The following is a 23,490-nucleotide window of genomic DNA, read 5'->3' as shown; positions in this document are numbered from 1 at the left end:
GAGACACAGCCCGAATGAGTTCAGGCATTTCAGCCACCCACGCAGGCTTTTCCGGCTCTGGGCTGCTCTGCCCCACAGCCCGCACAGTGGGTGTGTCTCCCTGCACCCCCACCAAAGCCCCAGCTGAAGCCCCAGCCCACACGAGCTCCCTCTCCAAAGCCATCTCCAAGGCTATCTGCAATGAATCAGGATGAGCCAGCTGGGTCTGTATGCGCAGCTCCTTAGGAGAACGCGCTTGTATGAACTGATCTCGTGCTAGCTCGCTCTGCACGGAGTGGGCCATGTGAGCATATGCCCGCCGAGAGAGGCTCTCAATGTCATTAGCTAGCACCCGTAGTGGCTCTCCAGGCTGCCTGCGTCCATTACTCAATTCGGAGCGCAGCAGCCCGGGCTGAACACACTGTCCAAAGCCCCTCCTCAGTGCTCCAACTAAAGCCCCATAATCACGTCTGTCCTCGGGGCTAATCAATATCAAACAGGACAGAGCATCATCCATGAGGCACAAAGCCAACTGCAGTGCCCTATCTTCATTCGACCACCCCCCAAAATGAGCTAACAGTTCAAACTGTGCATTGAAAGCTTACCAATCCGCCTTACCGGAGTACTTCGGGGTCTTAACAGATGCGGATGCAATCGGGGACTGGGCACCGCCATGTTTGTTTACATCCTGAGCCCCAGCCTTCTCGTCACGCAGCGTTGACGTCACCCTGTCGGTCCGCCCCCCAGAATCCGCGCGAAGCACAGTCGATGAAGCACTCATGCCTGCTTCAGCCGCCATCATTCTAGCGGTTTCCCTCAAACGGCCTCTGTACTCCGATGCCCTGGCGATCTCCTCGGCCAGATCCTCCGACGTCCATGCACACGCACTTCCTTGGCCATAATCGTCCCCTACCTCCACTTTCAGATTCCCTCAAAGCATTTTCAACCCCTGTTCTTCTCCACGTACACGTTAGCTAGCCACGGTAGTCAGCTAGCTAGCTGGCTAACTTTTATCCACGTTTTTACTTCTGACACCAATGTAATGACCTGGCTAGATCATAAATGAACAATTGTCCAGACAGAGGTTTGAGTTTACGAATAGCAGGTTGACTGGCATGTCAGACCCTGCAAACACTGGATACTGGTAAGTACAACACAACCAATGAACAGCATAACACAACACACAGCAGTCTATGAGGGTCGCTACAACATGTATATAATGGTGTTTGATATCATATTTTTTACAAGTGTACTGACAAGTGACTAAATGATTCCAGCTGCATCAGAAACCAAAAAAGTGTTCAACTTCTTGATCAATTCATTGTGATATTCATGAAATGTATTTGGATGAACTAGCTTCAGTCTTACTGCTAAAGCAAATGATGCAGGGAGTTTTTGTATCATTTAAACACATTTGTTGGCAAGTAGGCATATTTTAATAGTCTGTCAATATAGCAAAGTTTATTTGCTCTGGAGACCAAGGTGAGTTTACACAGCAGTATGCAGGAACAGTTATGGCAATGTATTACATATATACAGTAGAGGAAAAATATACTACTAATGCTTATAATAAATACTACAGTTCCACAAAGGGATTACTTGCATATGGTGTGTTTGGGTGATGCAGTGAGGTGTTCGGAGTCACTTTGATACAAGGGGAGTTTGTTGTTAGGGGACATTTCACAGCTCCTCTTGAGAGTCATCAACTTCTTTGTGACCAAGCGGTATTGTCTGTGAGAGAAAGACGAAAATGCTATTACGCATTAATGCGCAATCGTTGTGTACTGTCTGTATTCCTACTGTACAGTAGCAGCATGGTGTAGAATATGAGACATCTCACAGACACATGTTAGCTAACTAGCTAGCTACAACACACAGGTATACAGTAGTTACTCCTAGACTAATATCAGTCATCAAGCCAAAGTCATTCCTTTACTCTCCAACATCGTCATCAAAACAATTTTCTAGTTTTGCTCATAATGAGTGGCACTGAGGCTAGCTAGGCTAGTTAGCTAGCTATAATGTTAGACTACAGTACATTTTAGGTATAGTGAACAACACAGCTAGCTAGCTAAACTTGGCTAGCTTGGCTTGTAGTGGTTCTTGCAATGGCCGAATCGATCCGCAAATTGTACTGTACTGAACAACACTGCCTCGGTTAAAAGATAGATTATATTTCTAGCTAGCTACCGACAGCAAAACCACTTACCCGTTTGCCAGGGCAAATGACTCAACCTAGATATCCTGCAATGTCCTATCAGATATGAACATAGTTGAGACAAGTCAAATGGCTCTATTGAACAAGGACAACCATACTTACTCGTGTGATCGTGCAATCGGCGATACACAAAGGCCACAATAATTGCTATGAAACATGACTCCATTGATTTTTAGATCAGATAGCAGGCTCAATCAACCAGTGACGTCATTGGTTGAACTCTCCTGGCGTGAATATAAAGAAATACAGCTATTCTTGCCACTGACGTCTTTTGTTTGTCGCACCATTCTCAGTAAACCCTAGACACTGTTGTGCATGAAATGCCCAGGAGGCCGGCCATTTCTGAGATACTGGAACCAGCGAACCTGGCACCGATGATCATATCACGCTCAAAGTCGCTTAGGTCACTCGTTTTGCCCATTCTAACATTAAATTGAACAGTAACTGAATGCCTCGATGCCTGGGTGCCTGCTTTATATAACAAGATGATTTCACTTATAATTCACTGTATCACAATTCCAGTGGGTCAGAAGTTTACATTCACTAAGTTGACTGTGCCTTTAAACAGCTTGGAAAATTCCAGAAAATGATGTCAAGTTAAACAATTTAAAGGCAATGCTACCAAATACTAATTGAGTGTATGTAAACTTCTGACCCACTGGGAATGTGATGAAATAAATAAAAGCTGAAGTAAATCATTCTCTCTACTATTATCCTGACATTTCACATTCTTAAAATAAAGTGGTGATCCTAACTGACCTAAGACAGGGAATTTTTACTAGGATTAAATGTCAGGAATTGTGAAAACTGAGTTTAAATGTATTTGGCTAAGATGTATGTAAACTTCAGATTCAACTGTAGCTAGTATAGGGCTGGCCTGCCTGTGTGTATCTGCTGGCTCTAGCTGTTTCTGTGTGGCCTTGCCTTCCCATGTAGAGATCTCATACAACCCTATTACAGCCATTCACTCTGATACATGCTGATTACTCACATCCTTAATCCACAAATTAACACCCTTCCTCTCTCCCTCCTCTACCTCCCCCTCTCCCTTCTTCCTCCTTCCTTCTGGGAGGAAACTGGGGGACCCTGGTAACCTCTGATTGATGCCTGGTATTCCCAGGGGGAAGATAATGAATGTGGGAACCGGAGCCAGATGAAGTGGAGCACCTCCCCAAGGAAGGGAATGGATTGGTTTTAATTAGCCAACTTTAATGGGGCAGGAGGGAGGGAAAGCGGGATTAGGGAGAGAGAGAGCGATGGAGAGAGACATAGAGACAGACAGAGGGAGAGAGAGAGATACATGCTTTAAGTCTCGTTGTGGCAGGTTTAGTATTGAACTCACTAGTACGTTAACTCTACTCCACTACAGAAGCATATATCAAAGGAATGGCCCGTGGAAACCTGTTTGTAGAGCAACAACACAGTACTCAGTCATCAAAACTGTCTATCCTTGGCTTCGCTCACACTGAACATTTATTTGGCAAAAATACCCCAGCTACTGTAGCTGTGTGAAGTGAAGTAAAATCATGTTTCCTGAGGCCCTATATAACTGTAAGCCACTCACCTAGATGGATGTTGGTGTTGGGGAACAGGGTTGCGTAAGCAGTGTTAAATACCTGATGCCTGCAACCGTTAAATAATCCATCTAGTGTAATGCTGCCTCCCAGGCACTCCCAGTCTCCCTCTGTCTCTTCTCCAGTCTCCACCACACTGGTCTAAAAGCCACACTGACTGACCAAAACATATACACCTACCAAGACGTTTTACCGGCAACTTTACTATGCCACCAACATTTTGCCACCTTTTTTTTCTATCTGAAAGGTGTTGCCAGTAACTAGCTTCCCCTTTCCCTCTACCTACCTGGTCTGACTGACCACACACAGCCTCTAGCCTCCCTGTACCTCTCTAGCCTCTAGCCTACCTACCTGGTCTAACTGACTGACTACACACAGCCAATAGCCAACCCCTGGAGGACTACCTAGGAGGCGTCTCAAATGGCACCCTATTCCCTAGTGCACTACTTTTAAAAGTAGTGCACTATATGGGGAATATGGTGCCATTTAGGACACACCCTAGACAGTCAGAACTCTCTTCTGTAGAACAGTGATACAGAGAACAATACAAGCACAGTCTCTTACTAACATAGGCATTCTGCTTGTGTTGCTTTCTCACTGTCCATCGTTCTTTTTGGTTTGTTGGTTCTCTCTCTCTCTCATGTAATAATAATAATATGCCATTTAGCAGATGCTTTTATCCAAAGCAACTTACAGTCATGCGTGCATACATTTTTGTGTATGGGTGGTCCCGGGGATCGAAACCACTACCTTGGCGTTACAAGCGCCGTGCTCTACCAGCTGAGCTACAGAGGACCGCTATCGTCTCCCCCTCTAGACTGCATTTCCAGCCCTGCAGTGTGATGTGAATACCAGTGTGTGAGTTGATGATAGTGTGAGTGACAGTGTTAAGTGGTTGCAAGTGCAACCATGGTTACGCCAGTCTCCTCTTCTCACTGAAAGAGTCCCTCATGATCTTCCAATCCCAGCCCACAACAGCACCATGACCACTAGAGGCCAAACGATAAATCAGTTTAGCAATATTATCGGTCAATATTGGCCTTTTATACATATGTATCGGCATTCATTCCACTTATAAAAACGCTGATATTATATTCACAAATAAACAAATAGATCACTTGTCTTTAATTTTGCCCTGAAGGGGGCGCACCGAGTTTACAAGCCTCTCAGTAGGATCGTCACTAGTTACCACAGCCACATAGTCATAAACCCTGCCTATTTCTACAATTTATTTTCATAAAATGCGATTTTTAAACCTAACCCTAACCTTAACCACAGTGTTAACCTCATGCCTAACTTTAAATGAAGACCCAAAAGTAAATGTTTGTTTTCATGAATTTTTACGATATAGCCCATTTTGACATTGTGGCTGTAGTAAGGAGTGATACATTCTCAGTAGCCTCTGCCGAATACCCAACAACCGGATGTTCCGGTTTTCAGGGGAAATGGAAAGAGAGCCTGTGACACGACTTCCACTGTGGACGTTAACAAGGCGACACCTTTGGCAATACTCCATTTTAACTCTTCCACATTTACAGGATTAGTTGAACAATGCAGAAGAGAACCTCCCCTAACAGTTTTTTTCCTTCTGGTCAAGACCAGTATGTAGAGCAGTGGTTCTCAACTGGTTTTTCCTCGGGACCCAAATTGAACCAGGTTGTCTCAGTCGCGATCCAATATTCGCCAAAATGAAATATGGAACTCTATTTTTAATGCTATATTGATAGTAAATAAATGTACCAATGATATGATAAGGGAACAAATGTCCCATCTTTTTCCATTTTGCCCATATTCTTGATGAAGAATGTTAAGCTCACTGGTTTGAGACCACAAAATCAACCAAATCCGCTAAATAGCGCTGCTAATAACTCTACATTGAAAATACTGTGATTGAAGAAAAATAGTTCAGAGGTTAAATTATTTAAAAATATAGGTTCATTATCATTTCTACAAACTTTCTAGCTGGTTTTAGTCGTTTAAGTTCAGATTGGAGTATTTTTAATTTAATAACAATTTACACAGACTCGCGACCCACCAGTTTAGAATCCCTGATGTAGAGGATCTAGTTTCAGGCGTTTCTTTTACGCCTTCTACGTTAGGTTAGCCTCTCAGTGATTTAACATCATAAGTACTGCCAGCAGACAGAAGATCGCAACGTGAGTAGCACATGCTGTTTTGCAAGCCTATTTGAAAAATGTAGTAATCAAATCAAAATAACTCAAATTGGCCATGTACACTTCACCCAAGCAAGTAACGTTAGCCTTGTCCTTGTCACTTTTCCTCCCTTGGGTAACTGCATATGTTCTTACATTTCTTACATTTTTAGCAGACGCTCTTATCCAGAGCGACTTACAGGAGCAATTAGGGTTAAGTGCCTTGCTCAAGGGCACATCGACAGATTTTTTTTCACCTAGTCGGCTCAGGGATTAGAACCAGTGACCTTTCGGTTACTGGCACAACGCTTTTAACCACTAAGCTACCTGCCGAAGTGTGTCTGGAAGTGGGCGTGTCAAAATAAGTGGGAGGATAAGCAGCGATAGGCGTTACACGAGCGTTCTGTTATTGATTCGACGGTTTTGAATGAGCGTGTTGTTTTTCGTTTCTTAACATGTAAAAAAAATGGCAGTGTCAACAGAAGTGGGAGTATCAACAGCTCCAGCGCTCTGTAATTGGTTAGACGGTTTTGATTGAGTGTGTTGTTTTTCCGTTTCTTAACCCATTTTTATTGGTCAGTTCCCAAACATGTGAAACAAGACTGGGAGAGCTAAAAGCCACTTTATTCTTGATAGTGAATCATACTGTGCCATTTAAATGTTAACAAAACACACAACAAACACCTCACTTATAGCCTATACAGTATATGAAAATAAAATTTATTTTGATGTCAGTTACTACTTGTTTTTCATGTATTACCAATAATAATAATAATTACTCTTGTATAATTGGGCACCAAACAGCCTACCATTTTTTCATTTACCAATAAATCTATGTTTGATTATTACAACTCATGGCATCTATACAGTGGGGGAAAAAAGTATTTAGTCAGCCACCAATTGTGCAAGTTCTCCCACTTAAAAAGATTAGAGAGGCCTGTAATTTTCATCATAGGTACACGTCAACTATGACAGACAAATTAAGAAAAGAAAATCCTGAAAATCACATTGTAGGATTTTTTATGAATTTATTTGCAAATTATGGTGGAAAATAAGTATTTGGTCACCTACAAACAAGCAAGATTTCTGGCTCTCACAGACCTGTAACTTCTTCTTTAAGAGGCTCTTCTGTCCTCCACTCGTTACCTGTATTAATGGCACCTGTTTGAACTTGTTATCAGTATAAAAGACACCTGTCCACAACCTCAAACAGTCACACTCCAAACTCCACTATGGCCAAGACCAAAGAGCTGTCAAAGGACACCAGAAACAAAATTGTAGACCTGCACCAGGCTGGGAAGACTGAATCTGCAATAGGTAAGCAGCTTGGTTTGAAGAAATCAACTGTGGGAGCAATTATTAGGAAATGGAAGACATACAAGACCACTGATAATCTCTCTCGATCTGGGGCTCCACGCAAGATCTCACCCCGTGGGGGTCAAAATGATCACAAGAACGGTGAGCAAAAATCCCAGAACCACACGGGGGGACCTAGTGAATGACCTGCAGAGAGCTGGGACCAAAGTAACAAAGCCTACCATCAGTAACACACTACGCCGCCAGGGACTCAAATCCTGCAGTGCAAGACGTGTCCCCCTGCTTAAGCCAGTACATGTCCAGGCCCGTCTGAAGTTTGCTAGAGTGCATTTGGATGATCCAGAAGAGGATTGGGAGAATGTCATATGGTCAGATGAAACCAAAATAGAACTTTTTGGTAAAAACTCAACTCGTCGTGTTTGGAGGACAAAGAATGCTGACTTGCATCCAAAGAACACCATACCTACTGTGAAGCATGGGGGTGGAAACATCATGCTTTGGGGCTGTTTTTCTGCAAAGGGACCAGGACGACTGATCCGTGTAAAGGAAAGAATGAATGGGGCCATGTATCGTGAGATTTGTAGTGAAAACCTTCTTCCATCAGCAAGGGCATTGAAGATGAAACGTGGCTGGTTCTTTCAGCATGACAATGATCCCAAACACACCGCCCGGGCAACGAAGGAGTGGCTTCGTAAGAAGCATTTCAAGGTCCTGGAGTGGCCTAGCCAGTCTCCAGATCTCAACCCCATAGAAAATCTTTGGAGGGAGTTGAAAGTCTGTGTTGCCCAGCGACAGCCCCAAAACATCACTGCTCTAGAGGAGATCTGCATGGAGGAATGGGCCAAAATACCAGCAACAGTGTGTGAAAACCTTGTGAAGACTTACAGAAAACGTTTGACCTGTGTCATAGCCAACAAAGGGTATATAACAAAGTATTGAGAAACTTTTGTTATTGACCAAATACTTATTTTCCACCATCATTTGCTAATAAATTCATTAAAAATCCTACAATGTGATTTTCTGGATTTTTTTTCCTCATTTTGTCTGTCATAGTTGACGTGTACCTATGATGAAAATTACAGGCCTCTCTCATCTTTTTAAGTGGGAGAACTTGCACAATTGGTGGCTGACTAAATACTTTTTTCCCCCACTGTATATTTGACTATCATCAGATGATGACAATAAAATTGTGTTTGGCTCAGTATAATTACTCTTGTAGACTTGTGCAGCAAACCAGCTTAGAATGAAGAGTATTCAAAGACAAAGGTTAACAATAACAGCCATCACTAATATGACTCCCACCAGAAAACCACTGTACACAACAGATGAAAAGACAATGGCAAATTAACTTAATGACTTCTACATAAAGTTTGACATCACTTCTCTGCCAAGTGTGTTAACATGCTCAACACCAGCCTGGGACACTGTCTTTTAGATATATGTACATTCCCACACGGTTCCACCTCGGTGGAAGAAGGCAATCATCACCCCTCTTCCCCAAAAGCCTTCTCCCAAAGAAAACAAAGACTGTAGACCTGTTGCGCTGACCTCCATTGTAATGAAGTGTCTTGAAAAGATCATGGTGTGTAAGCTTCAATCAGACTAAACACACTGTTGGACCCATATCAGTTTGCTTACAAATACAAACGTGGCGCTGATGAAGCAATCCTCAGTATAGTGCATCTCATCCTGCAACATCTGGAGAACCCCAAGGCCTATCTATGCTCGACTGCTATTTGTGGACTTTAGTTCAGCATTTAACGTCAAACTTTTATTTTCATATATAGGCTATAAGTGAGGTGTTTGTTGTGTGTTTTGTTAACATTCAAATGGCACAGTATGATTCTCTATCAAGAATAGAGTGCCTTTTAGCACACCCAGTCTTGGTTCACACGGTGGGGAACTGACCAATTCAAACGTCTTAAGAAACTAAAAACAAACCTTTTAACCAATTACAGGGCGCTGTTGTAATGCCTATGCTGTTGACACGCCCACTTCTAGACATCACGTATGCATTTACCCATACTTGGAGCTAGCCAGCAAGTTATCTAGATACAAACGCTAACTGTGCAAGGCAAGCAGTCGTATGTATAATAGAGTAGCGTTGTACAACTTCAGATAAGTAATAGAATAGGCGTTAAGGGAGAAAGAGGAGCAGGATTGAGGAGGAGAGACAGGTAGGCCTATGTTGTGGCTATGGCCAGTTTACGTAACAAACTAATTCCTGTCCCCTCTTGTCTTAGTACCATTTCACTTTTAGCTAATAAGAGATGCACCCATGGAGGTGAATGGGAGGAGGAAAGGACTGAGAGAGCAGGGATCAGGCACGTGCACAGATGGAGGACTTTCTGTGCACCTGCCCTTTTGCCCTCATATAAGAAAAGTACCCTTTCAGATTGGTGGCGTTTAATTATAACGTTTTTATTGAACTTTGTCTATTTTCTCTGTTGTTATTTAAATGAGTTGACTATCAAACTAGCTCATTTATCATTTTTGAATGTTGGTAACTCCCCCCTCCTCTGCCCCAACGCGAGCGCGTACTGTACTTGTCCTTATTACTCGTCCTGCAGGCAGAGGCTATCGGCGCTGAACGGTAGTGTAGGCTAGTAGGGGCTCCCTTTTGAGTTGCATGTGCCATCTCACGGTCAGGAACAGGGAAGGCTTCAATTCGACTGTTTGTTAGTAGTCCTAAGAGGCAGATGTCTGCAGCAGGAAAAACTCCAATCACAGGTAAATACTAGTTAGATTGTTCAACAGAATAGCTACCTAGCAAGCTAATTAGCTGCTTTCCATACTTCTACACTGAACTAAATTATAAACGCAACATGTAAAGTGTTGGTCCCATGTTTCATAAGCTGAAATAAAAGATCACAGACATTTTCCATAAGCACAAAAAGCTTATTTCTCTCCAATTTTGTGCAGAAATATGTTTAGCGAGCATTTCTCCTTTGCCAAGATAATCCTGACAGGTGTGGTATATCAAGAAGCTGATTAAACAGCATGATCATTACACAGGTGCAACTTGTGCTGGGGACAATAAAAGGCCACTTTAAAATGTGCAGATTTGTCACACAACACAATGTCACAGATGTCAAAAATATTGAGGGAGCATGCAATTGGCATGCTGACTGCAGGAATGTCCACCTGACTGCAGGAATGTCTACCAGAGCTGTTGCCAGATAATTGAATGTTCATTTCTCTACCATAAGCCGCCGCCAATGTTGTTTTAGAGAATTTGGCAGTACGTCCAACTGGCCTCACAACCGCAGAACACGTGTAACCACGCCAGCCCTGGACCTCCACATCCTGCTTCTTCACCTGTGGGATCGTCTGAGACCAACCACCGAGACAGCTGATGAAACTGTGGGTTTGCACAACCGAAGAATTTGTGCACAAACTGTCAGAAATGGTCTCTCAGGGAAGCTCATCTGCGTGCTCGTCATCCTTACCAGGGTCTTGACCTGACTGCAGTTCGGCATCGTAACCGACTTCAGTGGGCAAATGCTCACCTACGATGGCCATTGGCATGCTTGAAAAGTGTGCTCTTTACGGATTAAACCCAGTTTCAACTGTACTGGGCAGATGGCAGTATGGTGTCATGTGGGCGAGCGGTTTGCTGATGTCAATGTTGGAAACAAAGTGCCTCATGGTGGGGTTATGGCATGGGCAGGCATAAGCTACGGGCAACCAAAAAAATAGCATTTTATCGATGGCAATTGGAATGCACAGAGATACTGTGACTAGATCCTGAGGCCCATTGTCGTGACATTCATCCGCCGCCATCACCTCATGTTTCAGCATGATAATGCGCAGCCCCATGTCGCAGGGATCTGTACACAATTCCTGGAAGCTGAAAATGTCCCAGTTCTTCCATGGCCTGCATACTCACCAGACATGCCACCCATTGAGCATGTTTGGGATGCTCTGGATGTACTACAGCATGTTCCAGTTCCCGCCAATATCCAGCAACTTCGCACAGCCATTGAAGAGGAGTGGGACAACATTCCATAGGCCACAATCAACAGCCTGATCAACTCTATGCGAAGGAGATGTGTTGTGCTGCATGAGGCAAATGGTGGTCACACCAGATACCGACTGGTTTTCTGATCCACACCCCTACCTTGTTCTTTAAGGTATCTGTGACCAACAGATGCATATCTGTATTCCCATTCATGTGAAATCCATAGGTTAGGGCGTAATGAATTTATTTCAATTGACTGATTTCCTTATATGAACTGTAACTCAAATATCTTTGAAATTGTTGCATGTTGCGTTTATATTTTTGTTCAGTGTACATTCACTATGATCAGCTGATAGCCCACCCCTCTTAGCCCTCTCTTTGAGCATTAAGTTAGGCTATACGATTGCTAGAAAGGAGAGTTGATTCAGGATGTGAGAAAAGTCAGTAATAAGGAAGTGAGGGTAGAGCGGGAGAGACAAAGGTGGAAGGGTTGAAGGAGAGAGGCAGAGGGAGGATGAGTCATTGTAGCTATGGGCTCAGGTTGATAGATGGTTGACTGGGGGAGTAAATTAGACAAAGGTGGACTGGGGGAGTAAATTAGTTTTTGGGGAGAGGTGTATGTATGTGTTAAGGCCTTAGCTGTAATTGGAGTGATAAAGCACATTCTGTGCATTTCAATCACAATGCTCTTCTGTTTGTTTTGTGCGGTGTCCAGCACAGCACTGTTATGTATTCATAAAGCGTGTGTGCATGCTTACGTGTGTTTGTGCTAATAAAGCATATGCTTGTGCGTCAAGCTAGATTGGCTTCTAGGGTTACTATGGTTATAGCTTCACCCTAGAATAACCCTTGTTCCCATGGAAAAGTCTTCATGACAGGGTGTGTGTGTGCGTGCGATGCTTTCAGGTGTGTTATCAGCTCCAGAGGATGACTGGGTTGGTCACATGCTCAGGCTCTCAGCTCTCTCCTATTATGGAAGTCAGGCCTTAATATGTGATACTGAGAGGCAGGGGGAGATGTGTCAGTGATACTAAGAGAGAGAGAGAGAGATGTTAGATGCGTCAGTGCACTCACTCATACTGTTTCTCTTGACTGTTGTCTTGTTTGCCAGTGAGTCTGTGTAATCTGTAATCTGTCTCTGTGAACACCATTTTTCTATTGACAACAGATGAACAGGAAGGCATACATGTGTAATAAAAATCGAATAGTAATGGCAGTTAAGACCAGAAACAGCCTCTTGTGTTTGGGCACCGCTGTTTCAGCATGTGAGCTAACATAATCAAAGCGTTTACGGTAATGAAGCTGGTTTTAGACAGAAAAAAGTTTAACTCATTAGAAAACTTGTTAAATACATATCAGTGTGTTAGAGGTCTTCACAGATCGAAAAAGTTGGACCCGAGGACAATCAGAACCGACCCGAATGTACCCATAAAAAAAAAGGGGACCCGAACAGATCCGATAACAATCAGACTCGAACCCGAATGGATCCGAGGACAAATCCACCCAGAACCGACCCGTACCCTCACGAGTGTGGGTCGAAACCAGACCCGATTGGACCTGAGTGGATAATGAATAGGTCTTTATATGTTGGCTAGGCCTTCTATAAGTCAATAAATTCACCTTATTAGAGTAAAATAAATATGGTATAGGCTATGCAGAGCCTTGGTCAGGTCCACTCGGGTCTATCAGCTGTAATTACATAAACCCGAGACCCGATGACAATCAAATAGGACCCAGCTCGGACCCAAGGGACAAGTTAGAATTTCAGAGACAAACCCGATCGGTTCGGGTCTCGGGTATATCGGGTCCACCCAGACCCGTGAAGAGCTCTACAGTGTATATGTGTGAAGTAAACCTGCTCTTACCCTGCCCTCCTCTTTGTGTCTGTAGGTCCCTGAGAGAGTGACAGACGCCTGTGGAACGAACCACCATGGTACAAGAGAGTGGGGGTGGCTTTACTGAAGCCCTCATCCCCCAGGGCACTCAACAGAAGAGACCAGCAGTAAGATCACCCTTTTGCCTACAGTACACCCACCTACCTAACCTGCTACCACCCCACCAAGGTTTCCGTTAGGAAAATGTGTCGCCGGACATTTGACCGGCAGCATTTTAATTAACCGGACATTTGAGAAATTTACCAGACCCATATGCATTGGGTATGTAACCTGATTAGGGCATCCAACCACAGGTGCTCAGAATGACAAATCACATTTTGTTTATGGTAATTAAATATTAACAGAACAAGTCCAGGATGCAACGATGTGCGGTCCTTCTTACCGAATTCTGATGCGCACTTTGAAGATGTTCGAATAACTGTCCACATTTACTTTTCCTCATCCAACAAGACGAGTAACGAATAGAAAAATCACTAGCCTATGTCAAACTGCTATACCCCATAGTAGAAAAGTTTACCTATTCTATTGGTCAGCTTGTCGAGAAATAAATAGCCTATTCCAAACAGACTCTGGGACAGTTGTGGGACGATAGATCCCAAATTCATACAACCAGTAGGCCTAAGCTACATAAAAACAACAACTTTAAAAAGCAGTGAGTCTGATACAACAGATCAGAACATTTAGCTTAAAATGTTGATAAACTATTATTTCTTCACATTATAAGGGCAGCAATGAGCACAAGGCAGTAGGCTATGCGTGGACGTTCGTTCCACAATGCAATTAGCGGGAAAACACCTGTTGTCAAAAGGGCACCACATGTGAGCGGTTTCATGTGACAGAGATGAAAATATTCTTTAGACATTTAGAAAGAGGGGAGATTTAATATGCAACAACTAGCATGGGTTGCTAATATGACTAGGATTGTGCCTTTGGCTACTGGACAATGAAAGAAAGTTTATATAAAATAATTGCCTCCACGGATATGGTCTGATTTTGGCTAGGCTACTTTGAAGCAAGTTAAGACATGCCTCATAATATGTAGTAAAACGTTCAGGTTTCAACAATTAAGTAGGCTATGTTTTCAAAATGCATACTGCCTCCATCTCATTGAAAGTGGTGTGTGACGCGCTGATGAAGCCTGCCTTCCGTTGCCTATGCATTTGCTGTTTGAGATGCAGTAGGAGCAGCAGCTCTCGTGCTCTCAGATTTCCCCCTCAAAGGCTCTGTATCTGTAAGCTGTACGCATGTGATAAATAAGATGCATAACAAATATACTGTACACACGGCAATTTTAATTCCATTAAATTATGCAAATAGAGCAAAAATATTTCGCTTTATCTGGGATGCTAAACCAGACAAGATAAAGCGTTCGTAAAGTATTCAGACCCCTTGACTTTTTCCACATTTTGTTACGTTACAGCCTTATTCTAAAATTGATTACATTATTTTTTTCCTCATTAATCTACACACAATACCCCATAATGACAAAGTGAAAACAGGTTTTTATAAATATTCGCTAATTTATCAAAAATAAAAAACAGAAATACCTTATTTAAGTATTCAGACCCTTCGCTATGAGACTCAAAATGAGCTCAGGTGCATCCTGTTTCCATTGATCATCCTTGAGAGTCCACCTGTGGGAAATTCAATTGATTGGACATTATTTGGAAAGGCACACACCTGTGTATATAAGGACCCACAGTTGACAGTGCATGTCAGAGCAAAAACCAAGCCATGAGGTCGAAGGAGTTGTCCGTAGAGCTCCGAGACAGGATTGTGTCGAGACAAGATTCTCTGGTCTGATGAAACCAAGATTGAACTCTTTGGCCTTAATGCCAAGCATCAAGTCTGGAGGAAACCTGGCACCATCCCTACGGTGAAGCATGGTGGTGGCAGCATCATGCTGTGGGGATTTATTTCAGCGGCAGGGACTGGGAGACTAGTCAGGATCGAGGGGAAAGATGAATGGAGAAAGTACAGCGAGATCCTTGATGGAAACCTGCTCCAGTGCGCTCAGGACCTCAGACTGGGGCGAAGGTTCACATTCCAACAGGACAATGACCCTAAGCACACAGCCAAGACAAAGCAGGAGTGGCTTCGGGACAAGTCTCTGAATGTCCTTGAGTGGCCCAGCCAGAGCCGGGACTTGAACCCGATCTAACATCTCTGGAGAGACCTGAAAATAGCTGTGCAGCGACGCTCCCCATCCTACCTGACAGAGCTTGAGAGGATCTGCAGAGATGTGACCGTTCCTGGTGCAAAAACAATGTCCTATCCCGGAGCTCGAGTAAATGACATTACTAAGCTGCTCCCAAATGTACTACGTCAGGACATGGAAATCGATTCTATCGGATTCCATGTGGGTTTTAATGACATTATGAAGGGCATCTCTGAACAGTTGAAACTGGATTTTAAAGAGCTGATTGACTCTCTGCTAGACACTAACAAAATACCCATCATATCTGGCCCTGTGCCCTCTCTGAATCGTGGCATTGAACGCTTTAGCAGGATTCTTTCTCTTCGCAACTGGCTACGTGATTATTGCAGCTCAATGGGTTTAACTTTTGTTGACAATTTCGATACCTTTTGGAAACAAAACACGTTTTATAAGGAGGATGGGATCCACCCAAATCATTTGGGTTCCTGGATCCTTTCACAGCATTATAAGGCTGTGTTGAGACAATGACTTATCAATAACCCAAGCCCAACTCAGCTAATCCCTACCATTGTGACGCAGAGTTGTCATAATGCTTCAGCAAATGTACATTACACCAGGGGCGTCGGTAGACACAATACAAGTAACCTAATTTATGTCCCTCTAACTGGCCTGGATGCCTCTGCTGATCCTACAGCTATTGTATGCAGTAATCATGTGCATATGAACCAGATTTATACTGTTAGCACTGAGCCGGTGTGCCCTAGGAGGAGGTCCACTGTGTGCAGCTCACCCTGCACTAACATAAATAACATGAGCACATCTACTGCTGCTTAGCTTCACAGTAAAGCAATAAAAACAAGTAAGCATCCAGAAGAAAAGTGCTCAAAATAGCCCACGTTAACATATGTAGCTTAAGAAACAAGGTTCATGAAATCAATAATTTGCTAGTAACAGATGACATTCCTATTCTGACTATCTCTGAAACTCACTTAGATAATACCTTTGATGATACAGTGGTAGCAGTACAAGGTTATAACATTTACAGAAAATATAGAAATGCCAATCTGCCTCACATAAAGCCCATTCTGGTGGGAAGCTGCTATAGACCACCAAGTGCTAACAGTCAGTATCTGGATAACGTGTGAAATGCTTGATAATGTATGTGATATCAACAGAGAGGTATATTTTCTGGGTGATTTAAATATTGACTGTCTTTCATCAAGCTGCCCACTCAAGAAAAAGCTTCAAACTGTAACTAGTGCCTGCAACCTGGTTCAGGTTATCAGTCAACCTACCAGGGTAGTTACAAACAGCACAGGAATGAAATCATCAACATGTATTGATCACATCTTTACTAATGCTGCAGAAATTTGCTTGAAAGCAGTATCCAGATCCATCGGATGTAGTCATCACAATATAGTAGCCATATCTAGGAAAACCAAAGTTCCAAAGGCTGGGCCTAATATAGTGTATAAGAGTTCATACAATACGTTTTGTAGTGATTCCTATGTTGTTGATGTAAAGAATATTTGTTGGTCCGTGGTGTGTAATGAGGAGCAAACAGACACTGCACTTGACACGTTTATGAAATTGCTTATTACAGTTACTAATAAGCATGCACCCATTAAGAAAATGACTGTAAAAACTGTTAAATCCCCTTGGATTGATGAGGAATTGAAAAATTGTATGGTTTAGAGGGATGAGGCAAAAGGAATGGCATTTAAGTCTGGCTGCACAACCGATTGGAAAACGTATTGCAAATTGAGAAATCATGTGACTAAACTGAATAAAAAGAAGAAGAAACTACACTATGAAACAAAGATAAATGACATAAAGAATGATAGTAAAAAGCTTTGGAGCACCTTAAATGAAATGTTGGGAAAAAAGGCAAAGTCAGCTCCATCATTCATTGAATCAGATGGCACATTCATCACAAAACCAACTGATATTGCCAACTACTTGAATGATTTTTTTCATTGGCAAGATTAGCAAATTTAGGCATGACATGCCAGCAACAAATGCTGACATCACACATCCAAGTATGTCTGACCAAATTATGAAGAACAAGCATTGTAATTTTGAATTCCGTAAAGGCAGTGTGGAAGAGGTGAAAAAAGTATTGTTGTCTATCAACAATGACAAGCCACCGGGGTCTGACAACTTGGATGGAAAATTACTGAGGATAATAGCAGACGATATTGCCACTCGTATTTGCCATATTTTAAATTTTAGCCTACTAGAATGTGTGTGCCCCCGGGCTTGGAGGGAAGCAAAAGTCATTCCGCTACCTAAGAATAGTAAAGCCCCTTTACTGGCTCAAATAGCCGACCAATCAGCCTGTTACCAACCCTCAGTAAACTTTTAGAAAAAATTGTGTTTGACCAGATACAATGCTATTTTACAGTAAACAAATTGACAACAAACTTTCAGCATGCTTATAGGGAAGGACATTCAACAAGCACAGCACTTACACAAATGACTGATGATTGGCTGAGAGAAATTGATGATAAAAAGATTTTGGAGGCTCTTTTGTTAGACTTCAGTGCGGCTTTTGACGTTATCGATCATAGTCTGCTGCTGGAAAAACATATGTGTTATGGCTTTACATCCCCTGCTATATTGTGGATAAAGAGTTACCTGTCTAACAGAACACAGACGGTGTTCTTTAATGGAAGCCTCTCCAACATAATCCAGGTAGAATCAGGAATTCCCCAGGGCAGCTGTCTAGGCCCATTACTTTTTTCAATCTTTACTAATGACATGCCACTGTGTCTATGTATGCAGATGACTCAACACTACACATGTCAGATGATGTGGTCCTCTGTAGCTCAGCTGGTAGAGCACGGCGCTTGTAACGCCAAGGTAGTGGGTTCGATCCCCGGGACCACCCATACACAAAAATGTATGCACGCATGAATGTAAGTCGCTTTGGATAAAAGCGTCTGCTAAATGGCATATTATTTATTTATTATTTAGATACTACAGCAACTGAAATGACTGCAACACTTAACAAAGAGTTGCAGTTAGTTTCAGAGTGAGTGGCAAGGAATAAGTTAGTCCTACATATTTCTAAAACTAAAAGCATTGTATTTGGGACAAATCATTCACTAAACCCTAAACCTCAACTAAATCTTGTAATGAATAATGTGGAAATTGAGCAAGTTGAGGTGACTAAACTGCTTGGAGTAACCCTGGATTGTAAACTGTCATGGTAGTGATGGCGCCGGAGGGGATGGCTGCCGTTTTATGGACTCTTAACCAACCGTGCAATTTTGTGTGTTTTTTTTTATCTAAAGAAGTCTCAAGGTTTTGCTCGCCTGAGGTAGAGTATCTCATGATAAGCTGTAGACCACACTATCTACCAAGAGAGTTTTCATCTATATTCTTCATAGCTGTCTATTTACCACCACAAACCGATGCATGGCACCAAAACCCAATCAATGAACTGCATACGGCCATAAGCAAACAGGAAAACGCTCATCCAGAGGCGGCGCTCCTAGTGGCCGGGGACTTTAATGCAGGGAAACTTAAATCAGTTTTACCTCATTTCTACCAGCATGTTAAATGTGCAAGCAGAGGGAAAAAAAAACTCTAGACCACCTTTACTCCACACACAGAGACGCGTACAAAGCTCTCACCCATCGCCCTCCATTTGGAAAATCTGACCATAATTCTATCCTCCTGATTCCTGCTTACAAGCAAAAAACTAAAGAAGGAAGCACCAGTGACTCGGTCAATAAATAAAGTGGTCAGATGAAGCAGATGCTAAGCTACAGGACTGTTTTGCTGGCACAGACTGGAATATGTTCTGGGATTCTTCCGATGGCATACACTATATCAGTCACTGGCTTCATCAATAAGTGCATCGATGACGTCGTCCCCACAGTGACTGTACGTACATACCCCAACCAGAAGCCATGGATTACAGGCAACATCCGCACTGAGCTAAAGGGTAGAGCTGCCGCTTTCAAGTAGCGGGACTCTAACCCGGAAGCTTATAAGAAATCTCGCTATGCCCTCCGACGAACCATCAAACAGGCAAAGCGTCAATACAGGACTAAGATCGAATCGTACGACACCGGCTCCGACGCTCGTCGGATGAGGCAGGGCTTGCAAACTATTACAGACTACAAAGGGAAGCACAGCCGCGAGCTGCCCAGTAACACAAGCCTACCAGACAAGCTAAATTACTTCTATGCTCGCTTCGAGGCAAGTAACACTGAAACACGCATGAGAGCATCAGCTGTTCCGGATGACTGTGTGATCCTGCTCTCCTTAGCCGATGTGAGTAAGACCTTTTTAAACAGGTCAACATTCACAAGGCCGCAGGGCCAGACGGATTACCAGGACGTGTACTCCGAGCATGTGCTGACCAACTGGCAAATGTCTTCACTGACATTTTCAACCTCTCCCTGTCTAAGTCTGTAATACCAACATGTTTCAACCAGACCACCATAGACCCTGTGCCCAAGAACACTAAGGTACCCTGCCTAAATGACTACCGACCCGTAGCACTCACGTCTGTAGCCATGAAGTGCTTTGAAAGGCTGGTCATGCTCACATCAACACCATTATCCCAGAAACCCTAGACCCACTCCAATTTGCATATCGCACCAACAGATCCACAGATGATGCAATCTCTATTGCGCTCCACACTGCCCTTTCACACCTGGACAAAAGGAACACCTATGTGTTCATTGACTACAGCTCAGCGTTCAACACCATAGTGCCTTCAAAGCTCATCACTAAGCTAAGGACCCTGGGACTAAACACCTCCCTCTGCAACTGGATCCTGGACTTCCTGACGGGCCGCCCCCAGGTGGTAAGGGTAGATAACAACACATCTGCCACGCTGATCCTCAACACATGGGCCCCACAGGGTTGCGTGCTCAGTCCACTCCTGTACTCCCTGTTCACTCATGACTGCATGGCCAGGCACGACTCCAACACCATCATTAAGTTTGCAGATGACACAACAGTGGTAGGCCTGATCACCGACAACGACGAGACAGCCTATAGGGAGGTCAGAGACCTGGCCGTGTGTTGCCAGGACAACAACCTCTCCCTCAACGTGATCAAGACAAAGGAGATGATTGTGGACTACAGGAAAAGGAAGAGGACCGAGCACGCCCCCATTCTCATCGACGGGGCTGTAGTGGAGCAGGTTGAGAGCTTCAAGTTCCTTGACGTCCACATCACCAACAAACTAACATGGTCCAAGCACACCAAGACAGTCGTGACGAAGGCACGACAAAACCTATTCCCCCTAAGGAGACTGAAAATATTTGGCATGGGTCCTCAGATCCTCAAAGGTTTCTACAGCTGCACCATCGATAGCATCCTGACTGGTTGCATCACTGCCTGGTATGGCAACTGCTCGGCCTCTGACTGCAAGGCACTACAGAGGGTAGTGCGTACGGCCCAGTACATCACTGGGGCCAAGCTTCCTGCCATCCAGGACCTCTATACCAGGCGGTGTCAGAGGAAGGCCCTAAAAATTGTCAAAGTCTCCAGCCACCCTAGTCATAGACTGTTCTCTCTGCTACCGCACGGCAAGCGGTACCGGAGTGCCAAGTCTAGGTCCAAGAGGCTTCTAAACAGCTTCTACCCCCAAGCCATAAGACTCCTGAACATCTAATCATGGCTACCCAGACTATTTGCATTGCCCCCCTCTTTTACGCTGCTGCTACTCTCTGTTTATTATCTATGCATAGTCACTTTAATAACTCTATCTACATGTACATATTACCCCAATTACCTCGACTAACCGGTGCCCCCGCACATTGACTCGGTACCGGTACCCCCTGTATATAGCCTCACTATTGTTATTTTTACTGCTGCTCTTTAATTATTAGTTACTTTTATTTCGTATTATTTTATATTGTATTTTATTATTTTTGGGGGGGTATTCTTTCTTAAAACTGCATTGTTGGTTAAGGGCTTGTAAGTAAGCATTTCACTGTAAGGTCTACACCTGTTGTATTCGGCGCATATGACAAATACAATTTGATTTGATTTGAAAACATATTGATACAACAGTAGCTAAGTATGTCCATAATAAAGCGCTGCGCTACCTTCTTAACAGCACTATCAACAAGGCAGGTCCTACAGGCCCTAGTTTTGTCGCACCTGGACTGCTGATCAGTCGTGTGGTCAGGTGCCACAAAAAAAGGACTTAGGAAAATTGCAATTGGCTAAGAACAGGGCAGCACCGTTGGCCCTTGGATGTACACAGAGAGCTAACATTAATAATATGCATGTCAACCTGACCTCATCACTACTTAGTATTTATGATAGGTATTGACATGTTGAATGCACGAGCTGTCTGTTTGAACTACAGGTGCACAGCTCGGACACCCATGCATACCCGACAAGACATCCCACAAGAGGTCTCTTCACAGGCCCCAAGTCCAGAACAGACTATGGGAGGCGCACAGTACTACATAGAGCTTTGACTACATGGAACTCTATTCCACATCAAGTAACTGATGCAATTAGTAAAATGTTGGATTAAAAAAACAGATTTAAAAAAACACCTTATGGAACAGCGGGGACTGTGAAGCAACACAAACATAGGCACTGACACATACATACACACGATAGCATACGCACTATACACACACGTACACATGGATTTTGTACTGTTAATATGTGGTAGTGGTGGAGTAGGGGCCTGAGGGCACACAGTGTGTTGTGAAATCTGTGCCTTGGCAGCAGCTAATGGGGATCCATAATAAATACAAATACAAAAGAATGGGAGAAACACCCCAAATACAGGTGTGCCAAGCTTGTAGCGTCATACCGAAGAAGAGTCGAGGCTGTAATGGCTGCCAAAGGTGCTTCAACAAAGTAATGAGTAAAGGGTCTGAATACTTATGCAAATGTTATATTTCAGTAGTTTTTTTTTAACATTTGCTAAAATGTCTGAAAACCTGTTTTTGGTTTGTCATGCACTGTCAACTGTGGGACCTTATATAGACAGGTGTGTACCTTTCCAAATCATGTCCAATCAATTAAATTGACCACATGTGGACTCCAATCAAGTTGTAGAAGCATCTCAAGGATGATCAATGGAAACAGGATGCACCTGAGCTCAATTTCGAGTCTCATAGCAAAGGGTCTGAATACTTATGTAAATAAGGTATTTCTGTTTTTAATTTGTAATACATAATACGATACTGACTAGTATCGCGATACCACGGTGGAAAAGAATCAGTGGCCTAGCATCCTGTGTGCCCCGACCCCCGGAAGCTTGTTCACATTTTCTAAACGTTCTCCAAAAACCTGTCACTGAAATTCACACTTTTACTCAATACAACACATTGAATTTAACTTCACACTGTTCAGTGTATAATAGAATACTGCATAGAATGGCTGATTTGCTAATATTTGCAAAGGCCTACCTGTGATTTGGCTGGAGGAATGGGAGGAAAGAATATACATCAGTGGAGGCTGCTGAAGGGAGGATGGGTCATAATGATGGCTGGAACGGCGCAAATGGAATGGCATCAAACACATGGAAGCCATGCGTTTGATACCATTCCACCTATTCCGCTCCAGCCATTACCACGAGCCCGTCCTCCCCAATTAAGGTGCCACCAACCTCCTGTGATATACATGCATGAGGATCTGCATGTCATTGTGTCAGTAAGGGGAAAACACTTCAGTTAACACAGACACACAGTCTCCCTCCCTTCCTCACACACTCTCTGTCTCCCTCACTCTCATAAATACACACACACCACTCTCTCTCTCCCACAAACACACATACACACACTGCTCCCAACTTTTAAAAGGTTAGGCACCAAACAGAATTTAAGGAGCACCAGAAATAAATAGATTTTTGATATAGTTTAGGCTTCCATTAGGCATATTTGAATCCTACCTTTTGAAGCACATCTCATGAGAAGCAGACCCTTTCCTTTCTTCCTGTGCCAATCAAGTTACCAGGTTGTTAGCTAGCTAGGTAACATGATTGAACAACATTGTTTGTTATCAAACCAATAATTAGCGACCCGGGATTAGTTTAAAACGCCCTGCGACATGGTTTGTGAAATGATATAAAATGTGCGTGAATCCCGATAGAAAGAAAAAAAGGCATCTCCTGTAATATGGGTAATAGTTTTGAACCGTTTAGTCTAGAGACAAGACGTTTTCTTTGCTGTAAAGCTGCAAGCATGCCTCTCTGACACTCAGAGGCTGCATGACAGTGACCTTGCAAAGTCTACTCAGACT

The 23,490-nt window shown here is 43.3% G+C and overlaps 1 protein-coding gene across 2 annotated transcripts in view; it reads left to right on the top strand.

Moving 5' to 3' along the window:
* Window positions 1–9,286: 9,286 nt before the first annotated feature.
* gpat2 (glycerol-3-phosphate acyltransferase 2, mitochondrial) overlaps window positions 9,287–23,490 on the top strand; it is a 43,840-nt gene continuing 29,636 nt past the window's right edge. Inside the window, exons 1-2 of one of the 2 annotated variants that reach the window (XM_041899716.1) lie at window positions 9,287–9,418; window positions 13,093–13,204. In XM_041899716.1, coding sequence (XP_041755650.1) covers window positions 13,133–13,204 — 72 coding nt within the window. In that variant the 5' untranslated portion in view covers window positions 9,287–9,418; window positions 13,093–13,132. Of the gene's footprint in view, window positions 9,419–9,821; window positions 9,972–13,092; window positions 13,205–23,490 lie in introns of those variants that run through there. The other variant, XM_041899726.1, reaches the window with a different exon arrangement.

This window comes from Coregonus clupeaformis, chromosome 18 (genome assembly GCF_020615455.1).
Source record: "Coregonus clupeaformis isolate EN_2021a chromosome 18, ASM2061545v1, whole genome shotgun sequence".
In the NCBI taxonomy this organism is placed as follows: Eukaryota; Metazoa; Chordata; class Actinopteri; order Salmoniformes; family Salmonidae; genus Coregonus; species Coregonus clupeaformis.
This window is presented reverse-complemented; position numbering and strand designations above follow the sequence as displayed.